General features: G+C 38.9%; 1 protein-coding gene and 1 long non-coding RNA gene across 2 annotated transcripts in view; one reads left to right on the top strand and one right to left on the bottom strand.

Annotated features, from left to right (window-relative positions):
- Positions 1 to 218: 218 nt before the first annotated feature.
- LOC134364599 (zinc finger protein 420-like) lies at positions 219 to 22,457 on the bottom strand. The gene is made up of 4 exons (XM_063080549.1): positions 22,391 to 22,457; positions 17,996 to 18,054; positions 5,260 to 5,386; positions 219 to 3,104 (listed from the first exon to the last, which is right to left on the bottom strand). The coding sequence occupies exons 1-4, from the start codon at positions 22,449 to 22,451 to the stop codon at positions 727 to 729; spliced, it is 2,625 nt and encodes an 874-aa protein (XP_062936619.1). The 5' UTR covers positions 22,452 to 22,457; the 3' UTR covers positions 219 to 726.
- Positions 22,458 to 22,708: 251 nt separating this feature from the next.
- LOC134365222 (uncharacterized) overlaps positions 22,709 to 27,971 on the top strand; it is a 38,584-nt gene continuing 33,321 nt past the window's right edge. The window contains exon 1 of the long non-coding RNA XR_010021963.1: positions 22,709 to 22,809. This is a non-coding gene — a long non-coding RNA (uncharacterized LOC134365222). The remainder of the gene's footprint in view (positions 22,810 to 27,971) is intronic.

Below are 27,971 nucleotides of genomic sequence, written 5' to 3'. Positions count from 1 at the left end.
TGCTGAAAAGAAATGTTTTCACAATTATTGATACCTTCTATATCTGAGGGGAGCACATCTGCTGATTCAACCAAACATTTATAAAACTATAATACAAGTAAAAAACAAGTTTAACAACTACTTACAAGGAATTCCTTATGTATTAAGTAATAGTATTCTACTCAAGATATAAAGGACACATAAAAAAGTCCATAGGTAATATTGAAACAGTACACCATTTATAGAAAGTTCTTGGTCATTTCCAAGTGTTTTCATCAACAGGGGCCCTTGGAGCCAACCTCCAATATCAAGGGTCAGTTGTGCTTTTATACAGCTTCTTTTTGGTGTAAGTTCTCTGATGAAATGTGAGGTGTGATTTATAGCAAAGCCTTCTCCCACAGCCATTACATTAATTGGGATTTTCCCACGTGTGAATTTGCTCATGTCTATTACGGTAAGTTCCAGTAAACTGTTTTCCCACATTTCTTACATTCACGTGGTTTCTCACCTCTGTGAGTTCTCTCATACCTTCTGCAGTCTAACTTTTGGTTAAAAGCTTTTCCACATTCTTTATGTTCATATGGTTTCTCACCTGTGTGAATTCCCTCATGTCTGCTGATGTCTGACTTTTGGGTAAAAGCTTTTCCAGTCTTTACATTCATATAGTTTCTCACCTGTGTGACTTCTCTGATAAATGCGGAAGTTTGACTTTTGGTTAAAAGTTTCCCCACATTCCTTACATTAATATTATTTCTCACCCGTGTGACTTTTCTGATGCCTGCTTAGGTTTGACTTCTGGTTAAAAGCTTTTCCACAATCTCTACATTCATATGGTTTCCCACCTCGGTGAACTCTCTGGTGAATGCTGAGGTGTGACTTTTGGTTAAATGTTTTTCCACATTCTTTACATTCATATGGTTTCTCACCTGTGTGAACTCTCTGGTGAATAGTGATGTATGACTTTTGATTAAATGTTTTTCCACATTCTTTACATTCATATGGTTTCTCACCTGTGTGAGTTCTCTGATGAATGATGAGTTGTGACTTTTGGTTAAAAGGTTTTCCACAGTCTTTACATTCATATGGTTTCTCACCTGTGTGAGCTCTCTGATGAATGCTGAGGTTTGATTTTTGTTTATAAGCTTTTCCACAGTCTTTACATTCATATGGTTTCTCACCTGTGTGAACTCTCTGGTGAATGCTGAGTCCTGACTTTTGGTTAAATGTTTTTCCACATTCTTTACAATCATATGGTTTCTCATCTGTGTGAATTCTCTGATGAATGATGAGTTGTGACTTTTCATAAAAAGCTTTCCCACAGTCTTTACATTTATATGGTTTCTCACCTGTGTGAATGCTCTCATGCCTGCTTACATCTGACTTTTTGCTAAAAGTTTTTCCACATTCTTTACATTCATATGGTTTCTCACCTGTGTGAATTCTCTTGTGAATGCTGAGGTATGACTTTTGGTTAAATGTTTTTCCACATTCTTTACATTCATATGGTTTCTCATCTGTGTGAATTCTCTGATGAATGATGAGTTGTGACGTTTCATAAAAAGCTTTTCCACAGTCTTTACATTCATATGGCTTCTCACCTGTGTGAATTCTCTCATGCCTGCTGACATCTGACTTTTGGGTAAAAGCTTTTCCACATTGTTTACATTCATATGGTTTCTCACCTGTGTGAACTCTCTGGTGAATGCTGAGTCCTGACTTTTGAGTAAAAGCTTTTCCACAGTCTTTACATTCATATGGTTTCTCACCTGTGTGAACTCTCTGGTGAATGCTGAGGTGTGACTTTTGGTTAAATGTTTTTCCACATTCTTTACATTCATATGGTTTCTCACCTGTGTGAACTCTCTGGTGAATAGTGATGTATGACTTTTGGTTAAATGTTTTTCCACATTCTTTACATTCATATGGTTTCTCACCTGTGTGAGTTCTCTGATGAATGCTGAGTTGTGACTTTTGGTTAAAAGCTTTTCCACATTCTTTACATTCATGTAGTTTCTCTCCTATGTGAGCTCCCTGATGTAGAATATGGACTGATTTATAGAAGAAAGCTTTCCTACATTCTTTCCATTCACATAGTTTCTCACCTGTGTGAATTCTCTGAAGGCTGCTGTTGTGTGATTTTTGCTGAAAAGCTGTACCACATATATTACAGTACAAAGTTTTTTTATATACTTTACATGGTTTCTCACTTGTGTGAATTCTCTGACATACAGTGAGAGCAGACTCATGGTAGAAAAATTTTATACCTTCGTTACCTACATACGGTGTTTCACCAGTGTGAATCCTCTCAGGATGGCTGAGGAGTGAATTCTCACAAAAGCTTTTTCCACAGTTAATACATGCATAGTACTTTTCTCCTGTGTGAATTCTCTGATGCATTATAAGGGCTGACTTCTGACAAAAAATTTTCTCATGTTCATCACTACCATAAAGCTTCTCCTGTGTAGGTGTTCTCCAATGAGACGTAAGGTATAATTCCTTAATAAAAGATTTCTCACATTCAGTATATTTATAGTGTTTCTTTCCTGTGTGCATAATCTGATGTTGACTGAGTTTACATTTTCTATAGATCATTTTCCCACAAACCTCCCATTGAAAAGTTTTCTTTTCTACCTGATTTACTTCTTGGGCAATGACAGCTGACTTACCACAGTTTTTCCCATACTCATTATACTTGTAGGTTGTCTCATCCATATGAATGTTTTTATGTGTAAATACTGGCTCTATGTTGGAGGATTTCCCTTTTCCACTGTATTCTAAAGGCTGCTTCTCAGTTTGAATATTGGGATGCTGAATAAGATGCTCGTGATGTCTGGGCAATTTTCTAATTATATGATGGTCATCAGGTTTCTCTCCAGTAGACATTGTATCAGGCTCTTTCGGAAGAAGTGCATTCTGACATTTGTAAAACTCTTCATGTTCCTTCCCTAAATAGTTTCCATTATTTATAATCAGATTTAAAATATAATATGAATTCAAATAAAATGATTTTCCTAACACAACTCTATCTTCAGCTGATGTGTTACTGTGAGTAATTACAATTTGCTGTGAGCATCTACTGTGACTTTCTTGGTTCCTCTCCACTAGGTCATCATCTATTTGGACATCTGAAATGAGAAAAAAATAACTATGAATCACACATAAGCATATGTCATTGATTGCTCAAGTAAATGTACTGAAGTAGTTACCAATCCTAGCAACAAAAGATTTTATAAAAAAAAATAATGGATATTGGTTTCATGAGTTTATGGAATTTCTTCTTACTCACAAAGTAATATTGTACTAATTAATATATTTTCTTTCTTTTTTTTTTTTTTTGTCTTTTTCATGACCAGTACTCAGCCAGTGAGTGCACCGGCCGTTCCTATATAGGATCTGAACCCGCGGCGGGAGCGTCGCCGCACTCCCAGCGCCGCACTCTCCCGAGTGCGCCACAGGCTCGGCCCTAATTAATATATTTTCTAATGTTATATCATGGTTTTCTTTCCTTCTTTGTTCATTTTCAAATTTTAATTTATTAGCAAATATTTGTTAAGCATTTTTACCTTCTTCCTGCTTGTAATTTTCAGCTAAGCACCTTTCATTTCTTTACACCATTTTCTGTTTTATTTTTATAAGAGTGGCTGTCTCCTGCTATTTTCTAACTATTTCACTCTAAAGATGTGTAGGTTTTCCTTCATCAGCTACTTTCAGATACAGAAGTGAGCCAATTTCTTATCACATATGCAGCAATATGGCTTAGGATAAGGATTTTGCATTTGTGTTTATATGCTTCACACACCTTCCTTAGAATATGGCCATAATACAAAGGTGGAAGCTTTCAAATAATAAAATATCCTTTTCTCCACCCTAGATAAAGATAGCTTCCTCCATGTTTTTCATTTAACCTGACTTCCTCTGCTTCTCATAAAACATTACAATAAAGGAAACTTCAGTTCTCCACCCTAGACACGCACTTCTGTTCCAAAATATTTGCTTCTGCATCCAAGGCTGTTCTCCAAATCTTTGAGAAATGTTCTTTCAACTCCTTCTCAAATTAACTTGTATTCTATTCCCAAATTGTGGTATATGGACCACCACTTCATAATTCATTTCTTGTGAAAGCTTTAGTTTTGTGTGGTGAAGTTTTGGTGGTGTTCTATTCTCATAGAAATAGAGTCTCCTGTACATTTCTCATTTTGTTTTTTCCAAATGATTTCCACAAAAACAGAAAAATGCTAACTTTGAACTCCACTCCCAAACAGCAATTTTATCCCCTCAACATGAAACCCTTGGTTCCCTTGGTCTTGATTCCAAGAATTCCCTGGTTTTCCTTCAAAGTCAAGGACCACCCCTTTCCATTCTCCATGAAGGGTTCTCCTCAGCTCCATGATTTTTGATGTGGTGGTACAAGGCTCAATGCTGTACCTCATTTTCTATTTTCTTATTGACTTGCTATATGATACTCTGCACTACTTTGGGATACTGTGAAGAGTTCCCACCAGAACAAAGGCCCTCACCAGATGCAACCCCTTGAACTTGGAATGCTGAGCCTCCAGAACAGACTTGTAGGAAAAAGCTTTTTTTCTTTATAAATTATCTAGCTGCAGGTATTCTGTTATAAGCAACAGAAAACAAACAGATACAGTATGAAGAAAAAATGTACATGAGAATTGAGGACACAAGCACAACTGAAAATGTTAAGAAAGCAAATAGGAAAAGTAAATGTCAAAGCAGAGAAATGTAGGAATTAGACTTTGGGTATATATAAAGCAGATTCAGCAAAATAAAATATTGGGAAGTGCATATGACACCCCACCTTGGAGATTATATAATATGGGCTTGCAGATGAGCCCTCTTTAGGTCTGGGACTTGGGGAAACATTACTAGAAACAGCTGAACACTGCCAGCATCTAATGGGCTGGCTTCTGCCCAGTATGTGGTGACTAATCTTGCAGGATCTGGTTTGGGCACTCTTCTATTGTCCATGGCCCTGCAAATTGTTCTAACTTGAAATCACTGCAGCTTTGTTAATGCAGTGTTCTGTTAACAGGAAGTAATGTAGGACTTTGTAAAACTGCTAAGTCTGATCCTTGGAAGAATGACAGGAGCTCGGATTCAGATGTTGTGGAATAGAAGCCAATTTGAACCTCATGATAAAGAGAGCACATTTTCAAGTAATGTAATCTTGCCCAAATTGCATGAAACCCTATAAATGGTTCCTATGTTTATGGACAAAAACGTAACTGTTTCTTCCCAAAGTCACTGGGGAGTTTTACTCACTCAGTGATGCCAGGTTGCTGTAGGTCTCCAGCATTACATCCCTGTACAAGGTCTTCTGAGCATCATTCAGATCCTGCCACTCCTCCCAGGTGAAGTCCACAGCCACATCCTCAAATGACACCAACTCCTGTAATGACACACAGATCTCAAGTCAACATCCCTGGGTAACAAAACAGAAATCTGGGAGTTCACACCTCTTTATGTGCATATGTTGTATGTGTCTTACATAAGACACCACTTTTCTGTACTCCATAGAATGGGAGGAAGAAAAACCAGAGGACAAATATCCTGATACTGTAATAAGTTATTAATTACTAACAATAATATTACAAAACTCAGTTTATACCTTCAGAAATATCTGTGTTTTTAGTGATAAAAGTGTGAATCAAATTTTCCTTTCCAAGGAAAGTATAAATAGGCATGAAGACAGAAGTATAATCACATACCTGAAATACTATGTTAGATAAAGAAATTTAAACACAAGTTCAATATAGACTGGGATAAGCAAGAAGTAGGAAATATAGTTTTATTTTGTATTCAACTTGTGCTTAACTGAAATGTCAAAGAAGTTAAACTCTTCCATGTGAACTTCATGGTCTCATGAATATGAGGCAACAGCAAGAGACCACTCACAAGAACACAAAGAACAGACCGCACATTAATGGAACTACACACAGCACCATGTCTGGGAAAATGATAAAACACAATATTGAACAACTAATTATACAGTGATTCTTCACTTACACATGTGATGTATTTCATTTTATTTTTTTTTTGACCAGTAAGGGGATTGCAACCCTTGCCAGGGTGTGGTCTGTACCACGCTCAGCCATTGAGTGCCGGCCATTCCTATATAGGATCCAAACCTGCAGCCTTTGTGCTACCAGTGCCGCACTCTCCCGAGTGAGCCACGTGGCCGGCCCTGTGATGTATTTCAAACAGTAAAACATTTTATGTAGTTACTATTATTTTTAAATTACTTATGAATTAAAAGTACTTCAAAAAGCATTCCGAAATTTCCTTCTTATGTGCCAAAGGATTGCTTGTGTCCACACCAGGATGTACACTGCAACTTTCTAAACCACAGGGAGTAAATAACATGGTCCTGCAAGTAGATAACTTTGTTTACATTTTTATAGTCAAACACTACAAGGAGAATGGAGGAGGCTTTTAGAGAGAGTCAGAGGGGAAGAAAACAGGGTGAGAGAAGACCAACTACATTACAACATAGAGAAATAAGCACACGGAACAGAGACATAACAGTTAAAAAAAGAAAAAGGGAAATAAAAAGCAGAAACAGAACATAGTAGTACTTTACTGTGCAGAAATTAAAAAGAAGAGTTTTACTGTCAGGTAATCTACATAATCGCTGCTATTTAGGATCTGGCATTGTAACGTAAAGTTTGAAAAATGGGAGAAAAATATAACAGGCAACAGACTTGAATACATAATACTTGAAATATCTGTGAAAATGTACAAGTGGCAATTGGATACATGACTCCAGCATTTAAGAGAGAAAGTTAAGGTGGCAATAAAGATTTGAAAAGTATCAAAACTTCCATGTTATATGAAGAACATCAGAGTGAATGAGCCTAAAAGGTTAAAAAAAAAAAAAGGAACAAGTACAGAATCTGCAGAAACACGTTATCTTTAAATGTAAGATAGAGAAGAAAAAAATATAATATTACATCATAATATAGGAGTTAGTTCTCCCAGATGACAATTCTTACTGTATATGTGCTTTAAAACAGATCATCAAACTATGTGAAACCAAACCTAATAGAACTTCAAGGAGAAAGAAGAATCCACCATCAAAACTGGAGATTTCAACACCCTTTAATAAAAATGAAACAATACAGCAGACAGAAAACTATAAGAGACATAGTTAAACTCAATAACATGATCTAGATATATTGGATATCTACAGACTACTTCTATAGACATTCTTCTCAAACTCACATAAAAAAATCACTAAGACCATATTCAGAGCCACATAACACACTTTACCAAAATTAAAATAATAGAAATCATACAACATGTACTTGCAGATCACAAAAGAATTCAACTAGAAATAAGTTACAAAGCAGTAACTACAAGATCCCCAAAAAGAGAGGGATCAAGCAACACCTCTAATACATGGGTTGAAAAAGAAAAAAGCTCAAGAAAATTTTTAAATATTTTAAAATATATTTTTAAGTAAATGAAAGTGAAAATGGAGCTGACCGGGTAATTCACTTGGTCAGACCACAGGATTGTAACACCAAGGTCAAGGATTTCAATTCCTGTACTGGCCAGCCACCAGGAAGAAAAGTGAAAATGACACTTACCAAAATTTGTAGGATACAGAAATAACAGTGCTCTCAAAAAATTTTATGGCACTGAATGCATACATTATAAAAAACCACACATCTAAAATCAAGAATCTAGGTTTCCACCTTTGGAAAGCAGGAGGAAAAAAGAGAGCTAATTGAATTGAAAGGAAGCAGAAGAAAAGAAATAACTTTCAGAACAGAGATAAAATTGAAAAAGAAATCTGGAGAAAAAATAAACATCTAAAAATCTGATTCTTTAAAAAGATCAATAAAATTGATAAGCCTATAGCCAGGCTAACTAAAAAGATAAAGAACCCAAGACAGAAATGACTAATATCAGAAATGAAAGACAGGACATCACTATAGAACCTATGGACTTTAAACAAATAATAAATATTATGAGGAACTCTGTACACACATTTGACAACCTACATGAAATGGACCAATTCCTTAAAAGACAGTTTACCAAAACTCACACACACAAAAATACACAGTGTGAATAGGCCTGAGTCTATTATGAAAACTGAGTAAAGATATAATGTTCAAAACAGAAAGCACCTTGCCCAGAAGTGTTCACAGGAGAATTCAAGCCCACATTTAAGGAAAAAATATACCAACTTCCTACAACCTATTGCAGAGAGCAGAAGATGAAGTACTTCCCATTGTAATTGTATGAGGACAGCATAACTTTAGCACCAAAACCAAGGATACTATGAGAATAGAAAACTACAAACTGTTATCTCTCATGAACGTACATGCAAATAAGCTCAATAAAATATTAGCAAACCTAACCCAACAATGTCTAAAGAAAATTATGCACCAAAACCAAGTGGTATTTATCCCAGGTAGGCAAGGGTGGTTGAACATATGAACATCAATTAATGTAATTTATAACATGAAAACACTAACAAGAAAAAACAAAATATCACACGATCACCTCAACAGATACAGAAAAAGCATTTCACAAAATACAGTATCCATTCATCATAAAAATTCTCAGTTAAGTAGGAGTAGAGGGGGACATCACAACCTGATAAAGATTATCTACAGGAAACTGCAGCTAACATCATCCTTAATGGTGAAAAACTCAAAGCTTTCCCAGATAATCAGGAATAAAACGAGAATGTATCCTCTCATCACTCCTTCAACATCGCACTAAAAGTACTAGGTCATGCAATAACACAAGGAAATAAAATAAAAGATTTACAGATTGGGAAATAAATAAAATTGTCTTTAGTTGCAGATGATATGATTATCTGTGTAAATACCCTAACAACTAAATAGAAAACCTCTTGGAATTAATAACTAATTAGAGCAAGATCACAGGAAACAACATTACTATACAGAAGTTAATCACTTTTCTATAACCTAGCAACGATCAAGTAAAATTTAAAACAAAAATCACAATATTTACATTAGCAACTCAAAAAAGAGAAAAGAAAGTAGAAAATCATCAATCTCATAAGAAATTAACATCAAGAAAACATTTCGAAAACACCTACAAGTAAATAACAAAATGAATAATCTGATTAAAAAATAAGCAAAAGGCTTCAACAGACATTTCTACAAAATTGATATACCAATGTCTAACAAGCTCACGGAAAGATGCTTAACATCATTAATCATTAGAGAAATGCAAAAACACAATGAAATATCACTTCACACCCAATAGAAAATAACAATTATTGGCAAAATTGGAAACCTAATTCACTTCATGTGAGAATGTAAAGTGGTGCAATGCCTATTAAAAATAATAGTACAGTGGGGCTGGCCCCGTGGCCCTGTGGCTCACTCGGGAGAGTGTGGCGCTAGGAGCACAGCAGCGCTTCTGCCACGGGTTCGGATCCTATATAGGGATGGCCGGTGCGCTCACTGGCTGAGCGCGGTGCGGACAACACCAAGCTGAGGGTTGCGATCCCCTTACTGGTCACAAAAAAGCAACAACAACAACAAAAAAAGTGCAGTGGCTTCTCAAAAAATTAAAAATAGAATTACCATAGGATTCAGAAATCCATGTTTTGTGTACATATCTAAAATACTAGCAGACTCTCAAAAAGATATTTCCACACGTGTATTCATAGCAGCATCACTCACAGAGTTAAGAGGTGAAGGCAACCCAAATGTTCAGCCACAAATAAATGGATAAATAAAATATGCTATATACACAGAAAGAAATAATATCCAACCTCAAGAAGAAAGGAAATCCTGACATATGCTATATAACATGGAAACTTGAGGACATTATGAAAATTGAAATAAGACACAAACTGTCAAGTACTGTATGGTCCCACAGATGAGTCAAGTTTTCAGAAATACAAAGTAGAATGGTGGCTGCCAGAGGCTGGGAGAAGGCGGAAATCGGGAGTTGTCATTTAATGGATATAGAGTTTCAGTTTTTTGAGATAAAAGCTTGTCGATATCTCCCACACACCAGTGTCAATATACTTAACACTATGTAAAGGTTAAGAAAAGATTTGACGGAGCCCACCCAGGGACCCAGAGCACGGAGAAGGGGACCAGACCTCCCTCCCACAACAAGGCACAATATGCCAGCACCTCAGAGCCCACCCGGGGACCTGGGGCATGGGTAAGGGGACTGGACCTCTCTCCCACAATCAGGCACACCAAGCCAGCACTGTGGGTCCCACCCAGTGACCCAAGGCATGGAGCCAGGAACCGGACCCTCCTACAACAAGGCACTACACCAGTACTTCGGGGCCCACCCAGGGACCCAAGGCATGGATAAGGGGACCAGATCCTCCTCCCACAACCAGGCACACTGCACCAGTAGTACCTTGGGGCCCGCCAGGGACCCAGGACATGGAGAAGGGGACTACACCTCTCTCCCACAACCAGGCACATGGCGCCAGCACTGTGGGGCCTGCCCAGGGACCAGAGGCATGGAGAAGGGGACCAAACACACCCCACAACCAGACATACTGCCAGTCCCAAGGAGCATGCCAAAAACAGCACCTCCATGTGGGTGGCCCACCACAGCCACCACAATAACCATGGCTGCTGCAAAAGCAGCTAGACACCACAACCACCATGCAGATGGTCTGCCAACCACTGGAGTGCATTCGCACAAGAGTCACCAGAAGAGACAAAAAGAAAAAAGAAGAGGATGTCTCTTTCCACAAAATCCATTTCAGAGTAACAGAAGAAGCATCTGCTCTATGATAATATTGGGGGACCTGATCACATCCCTCAGCATTGGACAGATCATCTAGGCAACAAGTTAACAGAGTAACCATTATTCTTTCAGAAGGAGAGAAGAAATCTAGTGTAATTAGAGGGGGGAGGGGGAAGGAATGGAGGAAGGGGAGAGATTGGACAAGGGGCACAAAGAATAATTATAATTTGTAACAAAATATGTGCTAGTAATATTGATTTAATCAACATATCTCAATGTTCAACCCCCAAAATATGTATAACGATTTTGATTCAATAAATAGAATAAACTTAAAAAAATGATTTGAATGGTAAATTTTATGCTATGTGCTTTTTACCAAAATTAAAAATAAATTATTTTAAAAGCCAACAGATAATAAAAAGTTAGAAAATAAAAAGCAGAGGATTAAAAGGCAGATGAGGCAAATACAAATAGAAAACTGCAAAATGGTGCACATAAATTAAAACTTATCAATAATTAGTTTAAATGGAATTGCATTAAAAATTCTACTTAAGGCAAAGACTGTCAAATTTCATAGAAAAATAAGACCCAACGATATGTTGTCCAGAGAACTACACTTTAAATACAAAGAAAGAGACTAAATGTAAAATAATGGAAAACATATATACCATAGCAACACAAACTATGAAATGCTTAAGTGGAAATATTGATACTGGCAAAAGAATCTTCAGGACAAATTATATTACTAGAAATAAATGGAACACTGAAGGATGTGGGCCACACTATCGCCTCCCATAACATGGAAAATGGAAAGCGTGTCTCACCATCTCGGGGTCTGCCAAAGGAGACTTTTGGGCACAATGAGAAAAGTGCTAACTGTCCTCCTCTCTCCATCACTGAGAAAATAAAAGAAGGATGTTCAATTTTCACTCAGAATTTAGAGAAAATATAAAGGAGCTGAGACTTCCTGAGTTTGAAATCAAACTATTTTGCAATCCATTTCTCCCAGAAAAATATTTTCAAACCGTTAAACTATTTTGTGGCAAGCATCAAGTCCAGGGTTTTTCAAAAAAGATAAACGACCAAAAATATTTCTAGCTTTCTAGGTACCTTAGGGTCTGACACATAGAGAGTGCTTAGTAAACAATAAAACTTCTACGGAAATAGCCACCTTGGAGAGAAGGGAAGGTCAGAGAACAAAGGGCCTAAATCAGAATGTGTGTGGGTAGCATTGGTCTAATGGATTTTAGCAGAATGGAAACCTATGTTTTTATGGCAGTGATTAAACCAGATAATTTCCTGTATCAAAACGTCAGAGTCAGAAAAAAATGAAAAAGAAGGTCATTGGATCTCCCAACATATAATAACCAAAAAAGGTAAAGAAAGTCAGTCAAGTGCAAACCCAGCCAGGCATTTAAGGAAAAGAGATATTGACAGGGAATGGCAAGTGCCCAGAGGAGACAGTGAAGGGGCACAAAGCATCTTTTCCAGGGACCAAGAATAGGCCTTAATGAAATACTAAAGCAGGTGCCTGATGGGAATGAGTAACTATTCAGACCAGTGCCCTCAGGGTGCTGCCACTTCTCACAAACCCTGTCTGAAAAAAAGTGCACACAGTCATGCCTGTCTGTTCATTGTAAGCTGGATGTGTTAAACAGATGACAGGACCCCAAAGCTTCTTTAGTTTAGATTTTTGCCTACTGCACAATGGTAGGATATTTCCAGGGCTCTTGAGAGAGGCACAGTATATTTTGCATGTGGTAGAAATTTATGGTCAGAGAGCAAATTGTGGTCTATTAAAGACTGCTGCAAAGTCTTACTATTCCTCTTAATGAGAGGTGGAATCTAATTGTCTTCTCCTTGAATCAAGGCTGGTCTTATTGATGTGCTTGACTAAGAGAATATGGTGGAAAAGATGCTTCAGTATCTAAGTGGAGATAAAAAGAATCCTTGCAGCTTCTGTCTGGGCCTTTTGAACACTAGCTCAGGCAGAAGTCAGACAAACCTGACTACCCTGAGAATGCCACTCTGTGAGGAAGTCCAAAATGGCCACAAAGAGAGTCCAGGATGTCTGCTTTATGTTCCAAGACACTAGAATTTTTCTGGCTTAGAACAGTGACACCGTGTAGCAACGAACCCACATCACACTGTCCAGTTTACTGAACCAAAACACTGTGACATGTAATAAGATGTTCTTATTTTAAGTCACAAAGTTTTGTGATACTTTGTTGCACAGCAGATAACTGGAGCACCAAAAAATTGTGAGACCTTATGTAGTGCTTTGATGTGAAACGTGAACAATGTAGGTACACACTGAATATTACATTCAAAACAAAGAAAGAAAGCATTTTACATCTCATGTTAGATCTCAAACTACAACTGTGAATGATGTTAGATCTCAAACTACAATTGTGGATGTAAATATTCAGTTAACTAGTTTGTCAATTTTTGTTCTTAACTAGCTGTTAGCTACAAACAGAAAATCAAAAGATTTATTGAAATTAATGAAAATAATGATACATCATACCAAAACCTGTGGGATACTGCAAAAGCAGTACTAAGGGGGAAATTTATTGCATTAAATGCTTACTTTAGAAGAATGGAAAGATGGCAAGTGAACAACCTAAAACTTAACCTTAAAGAACTAGAAAAACAAGAACAATCCAAACCCAAAGTTAACAGATGGAAAGAAATCATTAAGATCAGAGCAGAACTTAATGAAATTGAAACCCAAAAAACAATACAAAAATCAATGAATCAAAAAGCTGGTTTTTTGAAAAGATAAATAAAATTGACAAACCATTAGCACAACTAAAAAAAGAAGAGGGAAGATCCAAATAACAAATTAGAAATAAAAAAGGTGATATTACAACCGATACATCTGAAATACAAGGAATCATTCGAGACTACTATAAACCACTATATGCCAACAAATTTGAAAATCTGGAAGAAATGGATAAATTTCTGGACACACACAAAACTGAGCCAAGAAGATGTAGAAAATCTGAACAGACCAATAACAATAAGGAGATTGAAGCTGTTATCAGAAGGCACCCAACAAAGAAAGGCCCAGGGCCAGATGGATTCACAGCAGAATTTTACCAAACATTCAAAGAGGAATTGACACCAATTCTTTACAAACTATTCCAAAAGATTGAAACGGACGCAAATCTCCCAAACTCATTTTATGAAGCAAAAATCACCCTTACACCCAAACCAGGTAAAGATACAACTAAAAAAGACAACTACGGGCCAATATCCTTGATGAACATAGATGCAAAAATCCTCAATAAAATACTAGCTAACAGAATACAGCAACACATACAGAAAATTATACAGCACGATCAAGTGGGATTCATCCCAGGGATGCAAGGTTGGTTCAACATACGCAAATCAATAAATGTGATACACCATATAAATAAGATCAAGCACAAGGACCATATGGTCATCTCTATAGATACTGAAAAAGCATTTGATAAAATTCAACATTCATTCATGACAAAGATGCTCTATAAATTAGGTACAGATGGAAAGTATCTCAACATAATTGAAGCCATATATGATAAACCCACTGCCAATATCATCCTGAATGGGGAAAAGCTGAAAGCTTTTCCTTTAAGAACAGGAACTAGACAAGGTTGCCCACTCTCACCACTCCTATTCAACAGTGTTGGAAGTACTAGCCAGAGCAATCAGAGAAGAGAAGGAAATAAAGGGTATCCTGACTGGAAAAGATGAAGTCAAAATGTCCCTGTTTGCAGATGACATGATCCTATATATCAAACAGCCTAAAGCCTCTACAAAAAAACTCTTGGAATTGATAAATGATTTCAGCACAGTAGCAGATACAAAATCAACACACAAAAATCAGTAACATATCTATTCTCCAATAGCGAACATGCAGAAAGAGAAATCAAGAAAGCTTGCCCATTTACAATAGCCACCAAAAAAATAAAATACTTAGGAATAGAGTTAACCAATTAGTGAAAAATCTCTATAATGAGAACTACAAACCAATGCTGAGATAAATTAGAGAGGATACAAGAAGATGAAAAGATATCCCATACTCTTGGATTGGAAGAATCAACATTGTGAAAATGTCCATACTACCCAAGGTGATATACAAATTCAATGCAATCCCTATCAAAATTCCAATGACATTTTTCTCAGAAATGGGAAAAACTATCCAGACATTTATATGGAATAACAAATGACCACACACAGCCAAAACAATGCTGAGCAAGAAAAATAAAGCTGGAGGCATAACACTACCTGACTTTAAACTATACTACAAAGTTATAATAACCAAAACAGCACAGTACTGGCATAAAAACAGACACACTGATCAATGGAATAGAATAGAGAATCCAAAAATCAACCCACACACCTACAGCCATCTGATCTTTGACAAAGGCACCAAGCATATACACTGGGGAAGAGACTGCCTCTTCAGCAAATGGTGCTGGCATAACTGGATATCAATACGAATGAAACTAGACCAATACCTCTCACCATATACTAAAATCAACTCAAAATGGATTAAAGAATTAAATATACACCCTGAAACAATAAAACTTCTTAAAGAAAACATAGGAGAAACACTTCAGGAAGTAGGACTGGACACAGACTTCATGAATACAACCCCCAAAGCACGGGCAACCAAAGGAAAAATAAAGAAATGGGATTATATCAAACTAAAAAGCTTCTGCATAGCAAAAGAAACTATTAACAGAGTTAAAAGACAACCAACAGATGGGAGAAAATATTTGCAAAATATACATCTGACAAAGGATTAATATCCAGAATATACAAAGAACTGAAACAACTTTACAAGAAAAAAACAAGCAACCCAATTAAAAAACGGGCAAAAGAGCTAAATAGGCATTTCGCAAAGGAAGATATATGAATGGCCTACAGACACATAAAAAAATGCTCAACATCACTCAGCATTCGGGAAATGCAAATCAAAACCACACTGAGATACCATCTCACCCCATTTAGGATGGCTAATATCCAAAAGACTGTGAATGATAAATGCTAGCGAGGTTGCGGAGAAAAAGGAACTCTCATACATTGCTGGTGGGACTGCAAAATGGTGCAGTCTCTATAGAAAATGGTATGGAGGTTCCTTAAACAATTGCAGATAAATCTACCATATGATCCAGCTATCCCACTGCTGGGAATATACCCAAAGGAATGGAAATCATCAAATCAAAGGTATACCTGTTCCCCAATGTTCACTGCAGCATTCTTTACAATAGCTAAGAGTTGGAACCAGCCCAAATGTCCACCATCAGATGAGTGGATACAGAAAATGTGATATATCTACACAATGGAATACTACTCTGGTATAAAAAAGAATGAAATAACTGCCATTTGCAATGACACGGATGGACCTAGAGAGAATTATATTAAGTGAAACAAGTCAGGCACAGAAAGAGAAATATCACATGTTCTCACTTATTTGTGGGAGCTAAAAATAAATACACAAAAAACCTGAGGGGAAAGGAAGAAGACATAACAATTACAATTCCTTGAAGTTGATACAACAAGCAAACAGAAAGGACAAAAAAAAGTTCAATTAACTAGTTTGTCAATTTTTGTTCTTAACTAGCTGTTAGCTACAGTTCCACTTTATAAACATACTGATGACTAATGCCCACATCCATTTTATTCATTCATTTTTAAGTAATTACCTGGAACAGGAGAATAAAATACAATCATAAGAAAGTTTAAAAACATGATGGGTCTTATTAAACTACAAACAGATAACTGTATATTAATAAAAACTACAAATAGAATCACTGATGTAAATTTATAGAAGCAAAAGGTAGACATTAGGAAAATGTGTACTTTCCATTTTTATTCTTCCATGTGTTTTTATTGACCATTATTCAAACATATCCCAATAACTCCTGAAGACTTTCTCCCCATGGTCTCCTAAGGATGTCACCACAGGTGCTGCCTAGAAGCATAGGTCACCAGGAATTGAACCTAATAACCCAGCAAACATTACCTTCAGCTTTTTACAAGAATGATATTTCCAATGTAACAAACAAAGTTACTGTCTTTATGAGTACCAGCATCTCCCCCTATATTAGCAGTGTATATATAAACCAGAATAAAATGAAAAAACTAAACAAACAAAAGTAGCAGGAATTAACACAAGATAATATTAGACCCAAGAAACAGGGAGGAAGGAGTCCAGGAGAAATTTCGTTTTTGTGGCTTGTGTCAGTGGCTGCATGGTAGTGATAACACATACAAGAGAAGAGGAAAAACTAGTTTTAATTTTAGATTTGTTGACTTTGAGGTGACTTTTTTTTTCTTGCAGCTGGCTGGTGCAGAGATCTGAACCCTTGACCTAGGTGTTAAAACACCATGATCTAAACATCGGAGCTAACAAGCCAGCCCCTTGAGGTGTCTTTTGAACAGCTACAAACAAGCATATAACAGAGTTCAACCTATGATCAAAAGACTAGTGAAGAAGCAGAAACTGGAGAGAAAGAAGAGTACAAAATAGAGAGGACTGAATCAGTGAGAAAGAATTTCACATTAGAAGAACAGGGCCCAGGATAAAGCACTGTGATAAGCTATGTTATAAAGAAGAAAGTAGAATTCAGGAGAAAAGAGCAAAAACCCTCAGTGAAGTCATGAAAGAAACTAATACACTAACATTGCGGAATCTCCAGGAGAATATCATGAACAGTAATTCCCATTGTAGCAGAAGACTCAAGGCAGAAAAAGACTGGAGAATAGTCATTGGATCTGACTATAATTTAGGTTATGATTCTAGGCTTTATCCATAAATCTAGTACAGTCTTCCAAAGTCACCTGGAACTAGATTTATTTTAGAAACTTTATATAAAGCTTACTAAGCAACTTGTGCCTTAGAACTAGGTAACTATGTCCACTGCAGGAAGTGAGAAATGTTGATTGCCAGGTCAGCAGTGAAAAACTTTCTAACAGTGATGGTGCTGAAGAATTTGGTGCCACCGAGTCCTCACATCTCAAGAGAATTTGGCAGATTCTCTTCTCAGGTTGCATTCCAATCATGTAAACAAGGTGTCTGCCTTTTCCTCATGACATCACAAAGACCAGAGACAAATTTTTATTCAAGTTAGATGACTCTGAGGTCTTAGAAACTGCTCTATCTACATGCCAACTTCATCTTGTACATTTCTTTCAAGTTGAATTTTACTCATCTGTACTTTTCAATTTTAACTTATGCGCACCATAAAGCACATGTAATACAATAAAAAAACAGTAATAAATAACCAATAAAACTCACCAGAGGTTTATCCACCTTTTGTTGCTCTTGTAAACCCATAGCACACTCTGACAGCATAGCTGGGAGAAAAGAGAATAGAGTGGATTAAGGAGAGAACTGTTGTGGCTTGGCTCTAGATTCTACTTTCCAAAATTCTCTACTTATTAGCTGAAAAAGACAAACAAAAAGCCTTCCTGTGAGAACAGTCCTTTATGCCTCAATAAGGGGCAACAAGGACCCCATTAAAGATGCAGCTACAAGTATATTAATAGTTACACATTACACACACAATTTATTTTTGGGTATTGAAAACACACATAACCTACTGACTTAGCACAAGTAAATATTACCTAAACATATAACTTAATAAATTAAACCAAAGAAAAACACATTGTGACATCACTAAAATTAGTGTTATAAAAATAGTTTGGCTATATTAACTGTTACCCTATTAATATATTAAATTCACAAGACTCCAAAACAGTGTTTTCTAAATATCTGGATAGTGTGCATCTTGCAACCCAGCACATTTTGCCCATGATTATATAGGTAAACAAAATACACATAATATATATTTCTTCTGGTACACTTACCTCCCTGTACCCAAGCCCTCATCTAGTACGCTCTGACAATAAACTGGTCTTTGTCATGTGACCTGCTTTAGACAGTGGCACATTAGAAAATGTCATGCAAACATAGGTTTGAAAAGTACTGGCCACTGGTGCTTGCCTCTTAAACACAGTCACCCTGTGAAGAAGCCAGGGGCCAGCACAAACCACAGGACATGTGAGTAAAGCCATCTTTAACCAAACACCCTCAATGAAGATACCAGGTGACTAAATCCACATTTGTAATCAAGGGAACACTAGAATGAGAACTACCCAGCTAAATGCACTCCAAGATGTGGATCTATACAACTTCAAAAAAGTAAGATGGCTGGGTTTTTCAAGACATTGGGGTTTGATTTGTTTCTTAAATGGCAAATGCTGAATGATACATCGAAGTCCCCAAAACTCAAAACATATTTAAGAAACTTATGTGGGTGAGAGAGTCTTAAATTACAAGTCAAATACAATCAATATGATTTCACAACCACAGGTACAAGTTTTGAAAATCACAGTGTTAACTACATGTACTTGGGTGAGGTTTCTAGCCCTAACAGAGGCTATGTCAATCATAAAATACAATTATTTGCACATCAATAAACTAAGATGTAAGTTTTGTTTTATACTGTTTTTTACATCACATAAAGTTGTTTACTTTAAAAACATACAACATAAAAATGGTGTTTCTTATAAGTAAGTAATGCACTGTACCAGGATAGTTTCAAAAGTTCAGGGGAAAATAGAATGAAAAAAGAATAGAAATCTTTCCATGAACTTTTTGAAGCACACTAGCATTTTAGTTACATTTAAGAAATTAGTTTTGATTAGAAGGTAAGTACAGTCTAATTTTCCCATTTCAAATAATGTAAAGTTGCCTCGAATATATTACTGCAAAAGTTATGATTTTAAAGAACAGGTTACTGACATTAATTGAGAAATACATTATTTACCCATTGAGGTGACATAATCCAAAGAAAGTACTGAAGAGAAATAAAGAAAGTAAGCCCATATACAACTGTCACAAAAAAATAAAATACCTAGGGATCAATTTAACTAAGGAGGTGAAAGATCTCTAGAATAAGGACTACAAACCACTTCTGAAAGAAATTTTAAAAGAGAAAAAAGGATGGGAAGATATTCCATGTTCCTGAATTGGAAGGATTAACATTGTGAAAATGTCTATACTACCCAAAGCAAAGACAGTGAATAACAAATGCTGGCGAGGGTGTGGGGAGAAGTGAACACTCCTACACTGTTGGTGGGACTGTAAATTAGTACAACCACTATGGAAAACAGTATGGAGGTTTCTCAAACAACTACAGATAGATCTTCCATATGATCCAGCAATCCCACTTCTGGGTATATTTCCAGAAGAATGGAAATCACCATATCGAAGGGATACTTTCACTCCCATGTTCATCGCAGCTCTGTTTACAAAAGCCAAGATATGGAACCAACCTAAATATCCATTGATGGATGATTGGATAAGGAAACTGTGGCATATAAGCACCACGGAATGCTACTCTAACATAAAAAAGAATGAAATATTCTCATCTTGCAACAACACGGATAAGCCTATGTTGAGTGAAATAAGCAAAGCACAGAGGGATAAATACCACATGTACTCACTCATATGTGGGAGCTAATAGAGAAAGAAGGAAGGAAAGAGAGACCACAGTAGTGCAGTGGACTTGCAGAAGGAGAGAACATTCTATTGGGTACAAAGTGGAGTTGGGGGGGAGGGAGTTTAGGCGTAGTTGGGGATAACTGGGTGGGGGACATGGGGTACAAGTGCAATCTGTGGTAATGGGCATATAGCCAGTATGAATCTGGCCCCCATGTAATGGGCACGAGGGGTAACAATCAGCTTTGTATCTCATGAATATACATAACTAATAAATAAGTAAATAAAAGGTTTGGGATGTTTAAGATATTAGTTCTAAGTTCAGTTCAGCATTATAAAAATAATCTCAAAAGTGAACAACCACTTGTTTTGACTTAAATGTGTCAAAATGGAAAATGCTAGCCAAAAAGTCAGGATGTCTAACATCAACAAATCATGTGACCCTGGGCAAGTCACATTTTCTCATATCCAATTATTTTCACTTTTCTAACAGGGTAGAAATATGGGGAAAACTGTTACTTTGCCTTCCACGGATTTGTCACCTCTTTTCCCCTGGGTGATAGAGCTGTCAAAGATTACTCAAAGCCCATCTCTTCTGAGCAGTGAGAGGCCCCGAAAAGGGTTAATCTCCCAGAACCCTCAAGACAAGGGCATTCCTTCCATTCTGGAAATTAACCATGAATTGCGGTTCTCTTCCCACATTTATTCTCCAAACCAGGAAGTTATAGGAAGAGAACATAGGTGAGGTTTTTGATAAGTTCAGTTTAACAAGTTTAACAATAGAAGCTGGTAACATTCAGTAAAACAAGCAAGGTGACCTTCCATAATGCAATTTTCAAGAAGTTGATCCACCAACAAAACAAAAGCTTGATCTTACCAGACATTCTCTTCTTACAGCAATTTTCCAGTATCTTTACATATCAATCAGTAACCTGTCTGTCTTTGAGCCAGCAACCTTGCTGTGTTACAATTCTTTGTCTTACAACAGAGACTATAGCCATTTCTGAATTACTGGAAAAGAACTACGAAGATAGAGAACCATCGGCACATCTCTAGATACCAAATTTAGCAATAGGCTGGGTTTGAGAGAGCTCAGCCACTGGGAACAGTGAGGGAAGATTGAAGGAATGGGTGTGTGTTCAGAGAGCACTGCAGACAGATCCTCTCCGCTGTGAGACATTATTCGTGCACCCCACAGACACCTTCAAACCCCCTTCTATAAGTAACTCCTCCTGGGTCCTTGCCTTTCCTTCTCAGTCTAAATCACTTCTCCCTTCTGAAAGTTGGCCCAAACCTTCTGATACCATCCAGTCTCAGACAGCTACTGAGTGAGGTGTCATCACCAACTGCGGTGCGTTGTAAACACTAGACACAATCACTGTTTCGACTGTGCAAAGCTGGGATCTTCACCTTTCTTGGATGCTTTTGCCTCTTCCCTGAATCAGTACTGAGAGGGTTCCGGCCACAATGATGCTCCCCCAGGTGGGATTCCTATTCACAGGACACCGTCCTTCAAGGTTTGTCACAGCAACTTCACTCCAAAAACTGGGATCAACATCCAGTGCCCCAATCTCCTTCCTAAAAGTCACTGTCCTGGAAACAAGATTCTGTATCAACTTCTGTAAATTCAAACCAGGAGCGCCAGGCCGGCTGCACAGGGCAGGAGGGACCAGAAACGACTTGCTGAAGAGACACCGAGACACCCACGACCACAGCAGCCACAGAGTGACAGTCTGCACACACCTCACAATCCCAGATTCACCTCTAGGATCTGGGGCATCACACTAACGTCCACACGCTCACGGTACAGATGGTGAAGTGAGCGTCCCATAGGTCGGCACCAGGTTCCTGATGGCGGAGCTGGAACGTGACCTCCCCACACCTCCCAGGCTCGCTGTCTTCACACACACTCCACCCACGTTCCCATCGCCACCTGGGACCTGAGCCCCCGTCCTGGGACATCTGGAACTGGCTTCTGCACACCCAGCAGCGCCCTCCTCTGACGGAACCGTCTGGAAAGCGCAGCCCGGGCGCCCTTCCCCGGCCCGGCCCAGGTCGGCGCTCGCGCCGCACGTCAGGCCCCGCCCGCCCGAGGCCCGCGGCGCTTCTGCCCCAAAGTGCCGGGACACCGTCCCGCTCCCCAGGGTCCCCGAGGCCCGCAGGCTCCTCTTTCACCCTCGCACCCACCTTCAGGGACGCACAATCCACGGGCAGGATCTGGAGAGCAGCGCTGAGGCGTTCGCAGCATCCGGAATTTCCAGACAAAGGATGGCGGCGTGGGCGGAGCCGCACATGCGCAGGCGAAACCCGGAAAAGCCTTTCCCGTAGTCCTGCGCACGTGTCGTCACTGCAGAGGGAAACTACATTTCCCAGATGGCCGAGCGAGCGGAGCCCCACAAGTACGAAAGGAACTTGGAGCAGCTGTTTAGGCCTCCTGTGCTGGTGTGACGTCACCGGAGGGCGACACAACATTTCCCACAAGCCTCTGTGGTCATTCTCTAGGGACCTAAGGAGAAGATTTTGTTTATTTTCTCAGCAGGGATTCTTGTTAACTGGAGAATAGGACCTGATGGATCAAGACTGGCCTCTTTCTACGTTATTACGAGGTAGAATTCTGATTCTTTACTAAATCCTGTCTTGTCATCCTGGAGCATTGTGAGAATAATGGGGAAATTCGAATGTGGGCCAATTACAGCATGGTGATAATAAGTAATTTTACTTTATTTTAGTTGTCATATAGGTATTGCTATTCTAGAACCATTGTTTATTTTTGCAGATGCATTTTAGAGGATAAAAAACATGCATCTATTTTCCTTTAAGTGGTTAAACAAATGAGAAATTAATATGGTAGCTCTTTTCCAAACCATTAAAAAATGTTTGTTGTCATCTAATAAACTAACTTGTCTTCAATGGATTGTACTACACAGTTGGACAAACTGTTTGTCCCTCTCTCCCAGATAAAGAACTGGTTATTATTACAATCTATTGACATGACCCTATTCAATTCTGAATTTTAATTCTACAGCCATTCTAGGGCAATGAGCCATGTATTTGCCACGTGTAAAAGACTAATATTCACCAGACTCATAGTAACCCAGCTAACGTGAGACCTTGGTTTCTGTCTCACGTTGTGAACACCCCCTTTTCTCCTGGGTCTCCCTATATTCTTACTAGATACAACCTCCTTTGCAGCATGGGCACCTGATACAGTATGTTTCAGATTAAAACCACGTGTACTTTTGGATTCACATTCTGAGTCTTGTCTGTACACGGCAGTTTTAATTCTATAAATTGGCAAGGCTGGTAATTAAGATTCAGATGGGAGTTCCAAAAGGAGCCCACCTCAGTCATTCTGATCCCAGAGGATCTGGTCCATGTCTGTCCTCTAGCATCTGGCAGTGTACTGGCGACCTGTGACATCCCTTGGCTTGTAGAATCATCACCCTGATGTTTGCCTTCATCTTCTCATAATGTTTTTCCCGTGTGGTCTGTGCATGAATTCCCCCTTTTTATAAGGACTTCAATCATACTGTATTAAGTAATTGTATCTATAATGGCAGTATTGCAAAATAACATCTCATTCTGTGGTAGTGTGGATTAGGATTTTAACATATAAATTTGGGGGAAGAGAGAACACAGTTTGACTCATGAGAGAAACATCACTAACTTCGGCAGAAGCTGTGAATGGTAGCACCTCCTCACTAAATGGAGTTTAGACAAGTCTCCTGTTGGTATGAATGAGACAGCCCATCACATTACTCTAGATTTCACATTAGCTACTTGTATGGGTTTGCTGGGCTGCCACACAAAACACCACAGACTGGGCAGTTTAAACAACAGACATTTGTTTTCTCCCAGTTCTGGAGGCTGGATGTTGAAGATCAAGGTGCTGGCAGGATTGGTTTTCCCTAAGGCTCTGTCCTTGGCTGGCACATGTTTGCCTTCTCTCTTCCTCTTCATATGGTCAGCCTCTGTGCACAGTCACTCCTGGTGTGTCTATGTATGTCCTAATCCCTTCTTGTTGTAAGGACAACAGTTAGATTGTATTAGGGCCTAGACCCATTTTAACCTGACCACCTCTTTAAAGACCCTATCTCAAAATGCAGTCACCCTTTGAAGTTCCTGGGGTTAAGACTGCAACATAATTTGGGGGGGGTACAAAGTAGCCCATACAGTAGTCAGGGTGGTGTCTGTGTCATTACTAATACTTAGATAGATTATAACTATGTCCCTCCACTCAGATATGTGCCAGGCACCTCGGGCCAGGCAGGGCATATCCTGGACTCAGACACACTTTTCCTGTGACCCTCTCCTGGAGGTGACACTCCTCTCTCAAGCAGATGTTTTGTAGACCCAGATCGCCAAGCCTACCTATCTCCCACCTGGTGGTTGCTGCTCAGTTTCTCACTAGCCAAGTATCTCCTTTTTTTGTACAAACTGTCTGTGTTCTGACAAGTTCATGATATCCTGGCCTAACAACATCTTACATGGGGTGGAGGGTTCCATTGGGCAGGACTGCCTCCTGGGAAGATTGGTGGCCTTGTCCTTCAGAATCTACTCTCTCTGGCTTCCCTGCAGCCAAATGCCCTTGACTCAGAGCCATACCCTGTGCCCTGAAAAGGACCATCTTGGGTTACATAAATAGGGGCTTCCCCCTAACTATCTCTCATCACCTACTTTTGCCACTCCCCACTGGTCACTTCAACCTCCAGGCCTTTCTACACTAGAAAGGTTCTGGTGCCCCAGAAGGATTGGGTCCTGGACATGCAGGACAGCGGTGGCCATTTGGGCAGTGGAGTTTCCACCTATAGTGTGTGTGTGCTCAGGCTGGACTTCACTAGACAGTGATTACATCAGGCATTGTGGGGTGCAGAAGTCCTGCGTGCCTCTCACCATGAGTTAAACATGCCCTTGGGTCCAAGAACAGAGCCTGTCTAACTGGCTCTTTCTAGAATGGGAATCAGTGCTCTGAGGATGACTGGACCTCAGTGTGACTAAAATGGCCCTCAAGCCCTTTACCTGAATCTGACCTTGTCAGTATCCCCTTCTTCAGCCAGCAGGACCAGCATCTAATCACTCAGTGGAGCCAGATGTCCAGGTTTTATCTCCAACATCTCCTTTACCTTCACTGCCCACACCTGTATAGTCACCAGTTCTGCCCTACAGCCATCTAGCAAGATTTGGTGGAACTCAAAATGCAGACTTCAAGGGACAACACCCAGGTCAAGGGTTCTGATCCCCATACTGACCAGCTGCAAAAAAAAAAAAAAAAATCCAAGAAAACAACTTCAAGGGGACTTACTCTCTGTCCTCACTTGTTAGGATTCGTTATGTCTTATGTGCCGACTTTCTTGTTCACTTCACAGTAATGTCTGTTGCTTACTTTACCATACTCTGGGACTGACCAAAGGCGATATCTAAAAGCACATCGGTCACAAACTATTAAGGGGGAAAGACAGGAAGTGAAGAACAGGGGAGAGAAACAGGGAAGAAGGACTCAAACCAGGATGGGTTCTTATATATAAACACATGATGACTACAAAGCACTTTCCTTCCAGGGAGGGAAAAGTCCTTCGACACTGCTTTTCAGCTCTTCTGCTAATGAATGAGGAATAAAAAAAGAAAGAAAAAAGACACAGGGTCTAATATTTGGAAATCTCTACTGAGTGTGAATTTATTTCCTCAACTTCTCTTTGGGTGTGAATCACCCTCAGAGTAAATGTTTGTAAGGGACTTTGTCTTTAAAACAAGCTTGTGTAGTTCTTACATGAGATACACAAAACAACGCAGAAAATTTGAAATGAAAAAAGAACAAAAAGTGAGTGAGGAAGAGAGCAAGGGAGTGAGAGAGAGAAGCAGGGAAAACATTAATCTAAATTCCCACCACTAACAGAACCACTAACAGTTTATTCAGAACAGTCTTTCTTGGACTACTCTCTACTTTTTTCAGTTCTAAATGCCTACACTTGCTTTTATTTAGCACAGTTTATATTCCTCCCACTGTTTTCATACATATCTTGAAACCGAGGTTTAAAACAATGATCATAATGCCACGCTTAACATGTAAGACAAGAAACAGTCCACCAACCCAATCTAACACACACCGAAAAGAAAGTGGGCTCTGTCTCTGCATGCAGGTCCAGAAAGCTTGGTTTAGTTACATATTGTCACTGTATACACTCCAATTGCTGGAAAGCAGCTTGTGTGAAGCTGCCAGCAAAGCCAGCAAAGCCACCACCACATGGCTAGAGTGAAATAATATGACTCCCAGCTGAAACAATAGCAAATTACTCTGTGAAAATAAATGTCTGCCCTGGACAACTTTGTGGAGTATGCCTAAAACAAATGTAGTTCACAGGGCCTGTATTTCCAAAGCTTTGCAGTTTCAAATATTGACCTTGCAAAGGACAGGAAATTTTCCCCAGGCTATAGTCTCCATTTTGAGATGAAGAATTGTAACACAGCAAGGTTGCTGACGCAAAGACAGACAGGTTACTGATTGATATGTAAAGATACTGGGAAACTGCTGTAAGAAGAGAATGTTTGCTAAAATCAAGCTTTTGTTGCAAATTGCATTACAGAAGGTCACCTTGCTTGTCTTACTGAATGTTACCAGTTTGTATCGTTAAACTTGTTAAAGTGTACTTAGCAAAAATCCCACCTATGTTCTCTTCCTGATCTGGAGAATAAATGTGGGAAGAGAACCCCAATTTGTGGTTAATTTCCCAAATGGAAGGAATGCCTCACTCTTGAGGGTTCTTTGAGATTAACCCCTTTTCAGGGCTTCACACTGCTCAGAAGAGATGGGCTTTGAGTAGTCTTTGGCAGCTCTGTCACCCAGGGGAAAGGGGGTGACAATTCCATGGAAGGCAAAGCAACGCAACCTGAAATGGGTGTGGAAGGATAAGAAAAAACACTGGTTTTGGAACTGTCTACATTTTTTATCTTATCTAAGCCAATTTGTAGAACATGGACAGTCTCTATAGTGAACAGCTCTTCCAACTTGGACAAAAAAGTTTGTTCCTTAGCTCTAAAATCCTCCTTTTTTTTTTTTTGCTGGTGGCTGGCCAGGACCCTGGTGTTATAAGGCTGTGCGCTAACCAACTGAGCTAACCAACCAGCCTATAAAATATCCTATGATGCTTTAATTTCACTTGTCACCAGTCACTGGGACAAAAAGAAAGAATATTACCTTGGCAATAGTTAATATTAACTTTAAAGATCTGTTTAGCTTCACAGTGGTCAATTAGCTTGAAGTTAATTATCATCATGAAATAATGATGGGACTTCTCCATGTGAGCTGGGCAGCAATGTCTCCCTCCTTCACTATCTCTTAATATCTTCCTTTACCAGACTTCAAGCCAGTCGAATCCTACCTGAGGACCAAAGGTAGTTTTGAGGTGCTCTGTCAGCCTGGAAACCCACCGTAAGGACAGACGGATGGCAGGGCCATTACGTGCTGTGACTCAGCCACACCACCCGTGGGAATGGAGTCGGTGTGACCACACACACTGTAAGTGAAAAGCACCTTCACGTGACTCTGTTTTCATAATGGTTATTCTTGTTGAAAAGCCTTGACTTACTGTTTTCTTCCTTTTTTAAGCCATACGTTAGTAACACATAGGATTGTCACTGAAGGGAATGGTTGCTTATCTTATTGAACTTCCCATAATGAAAAGGCCCTGGGCTGGGCCCTCCCTACGGAAATCTTGGTAGACTCACACTGGCAGTTTTGGGACATCTGCTGAAAGTGTACTGGGGGTGTCCT

The sequence above is a fragment of the Cynocephalus volans genome, chromosome 16 (assembly GCF_027409185.1).
Source record: "Cynocephalus volans isolate mCynVol1 chromosome 16, mCynVol1.pri, whole genome shotgun sequence".
In the NCBI taxonomy this organism is placed as follows: Eukaryota; Metazoa; Chordata; class Mammalia; order Dermoptera; family Cynocephalidae; genus Cynocephalus; species Cynocephalus volans.
Note: the sequence above shows the minus strand (reverse complement) of the source record. Positions and strands in the feature narration are given on the sequence as shown.

Excerpts from the sequence above, each read along its gene's own strand:
- LOC134364599 (XM_063080549.1), bottom strand. The coding sequence starts at position 22,451 with ATGCTGCGAACGCCTCAGCGCTGCTCTCCAGATCCTGCCCGTGGATTG. Across the intron at positions 18,055-22,390 it reads TGGATTGTGCGTCCCTGAAG|CTATGCTGTCAGAGTGTGCT; the intron begins GTGGGTGCGAGG and ends CTTTTCTCCCAG. Across the intron at positions 5,387-17,995 it reads AAAAGGTGGATAAACCTCTG|GAGTTGGTGTCATTTGAGGA; the intron begins GTGAGTTTTATT and ends GTGTCATTACAG.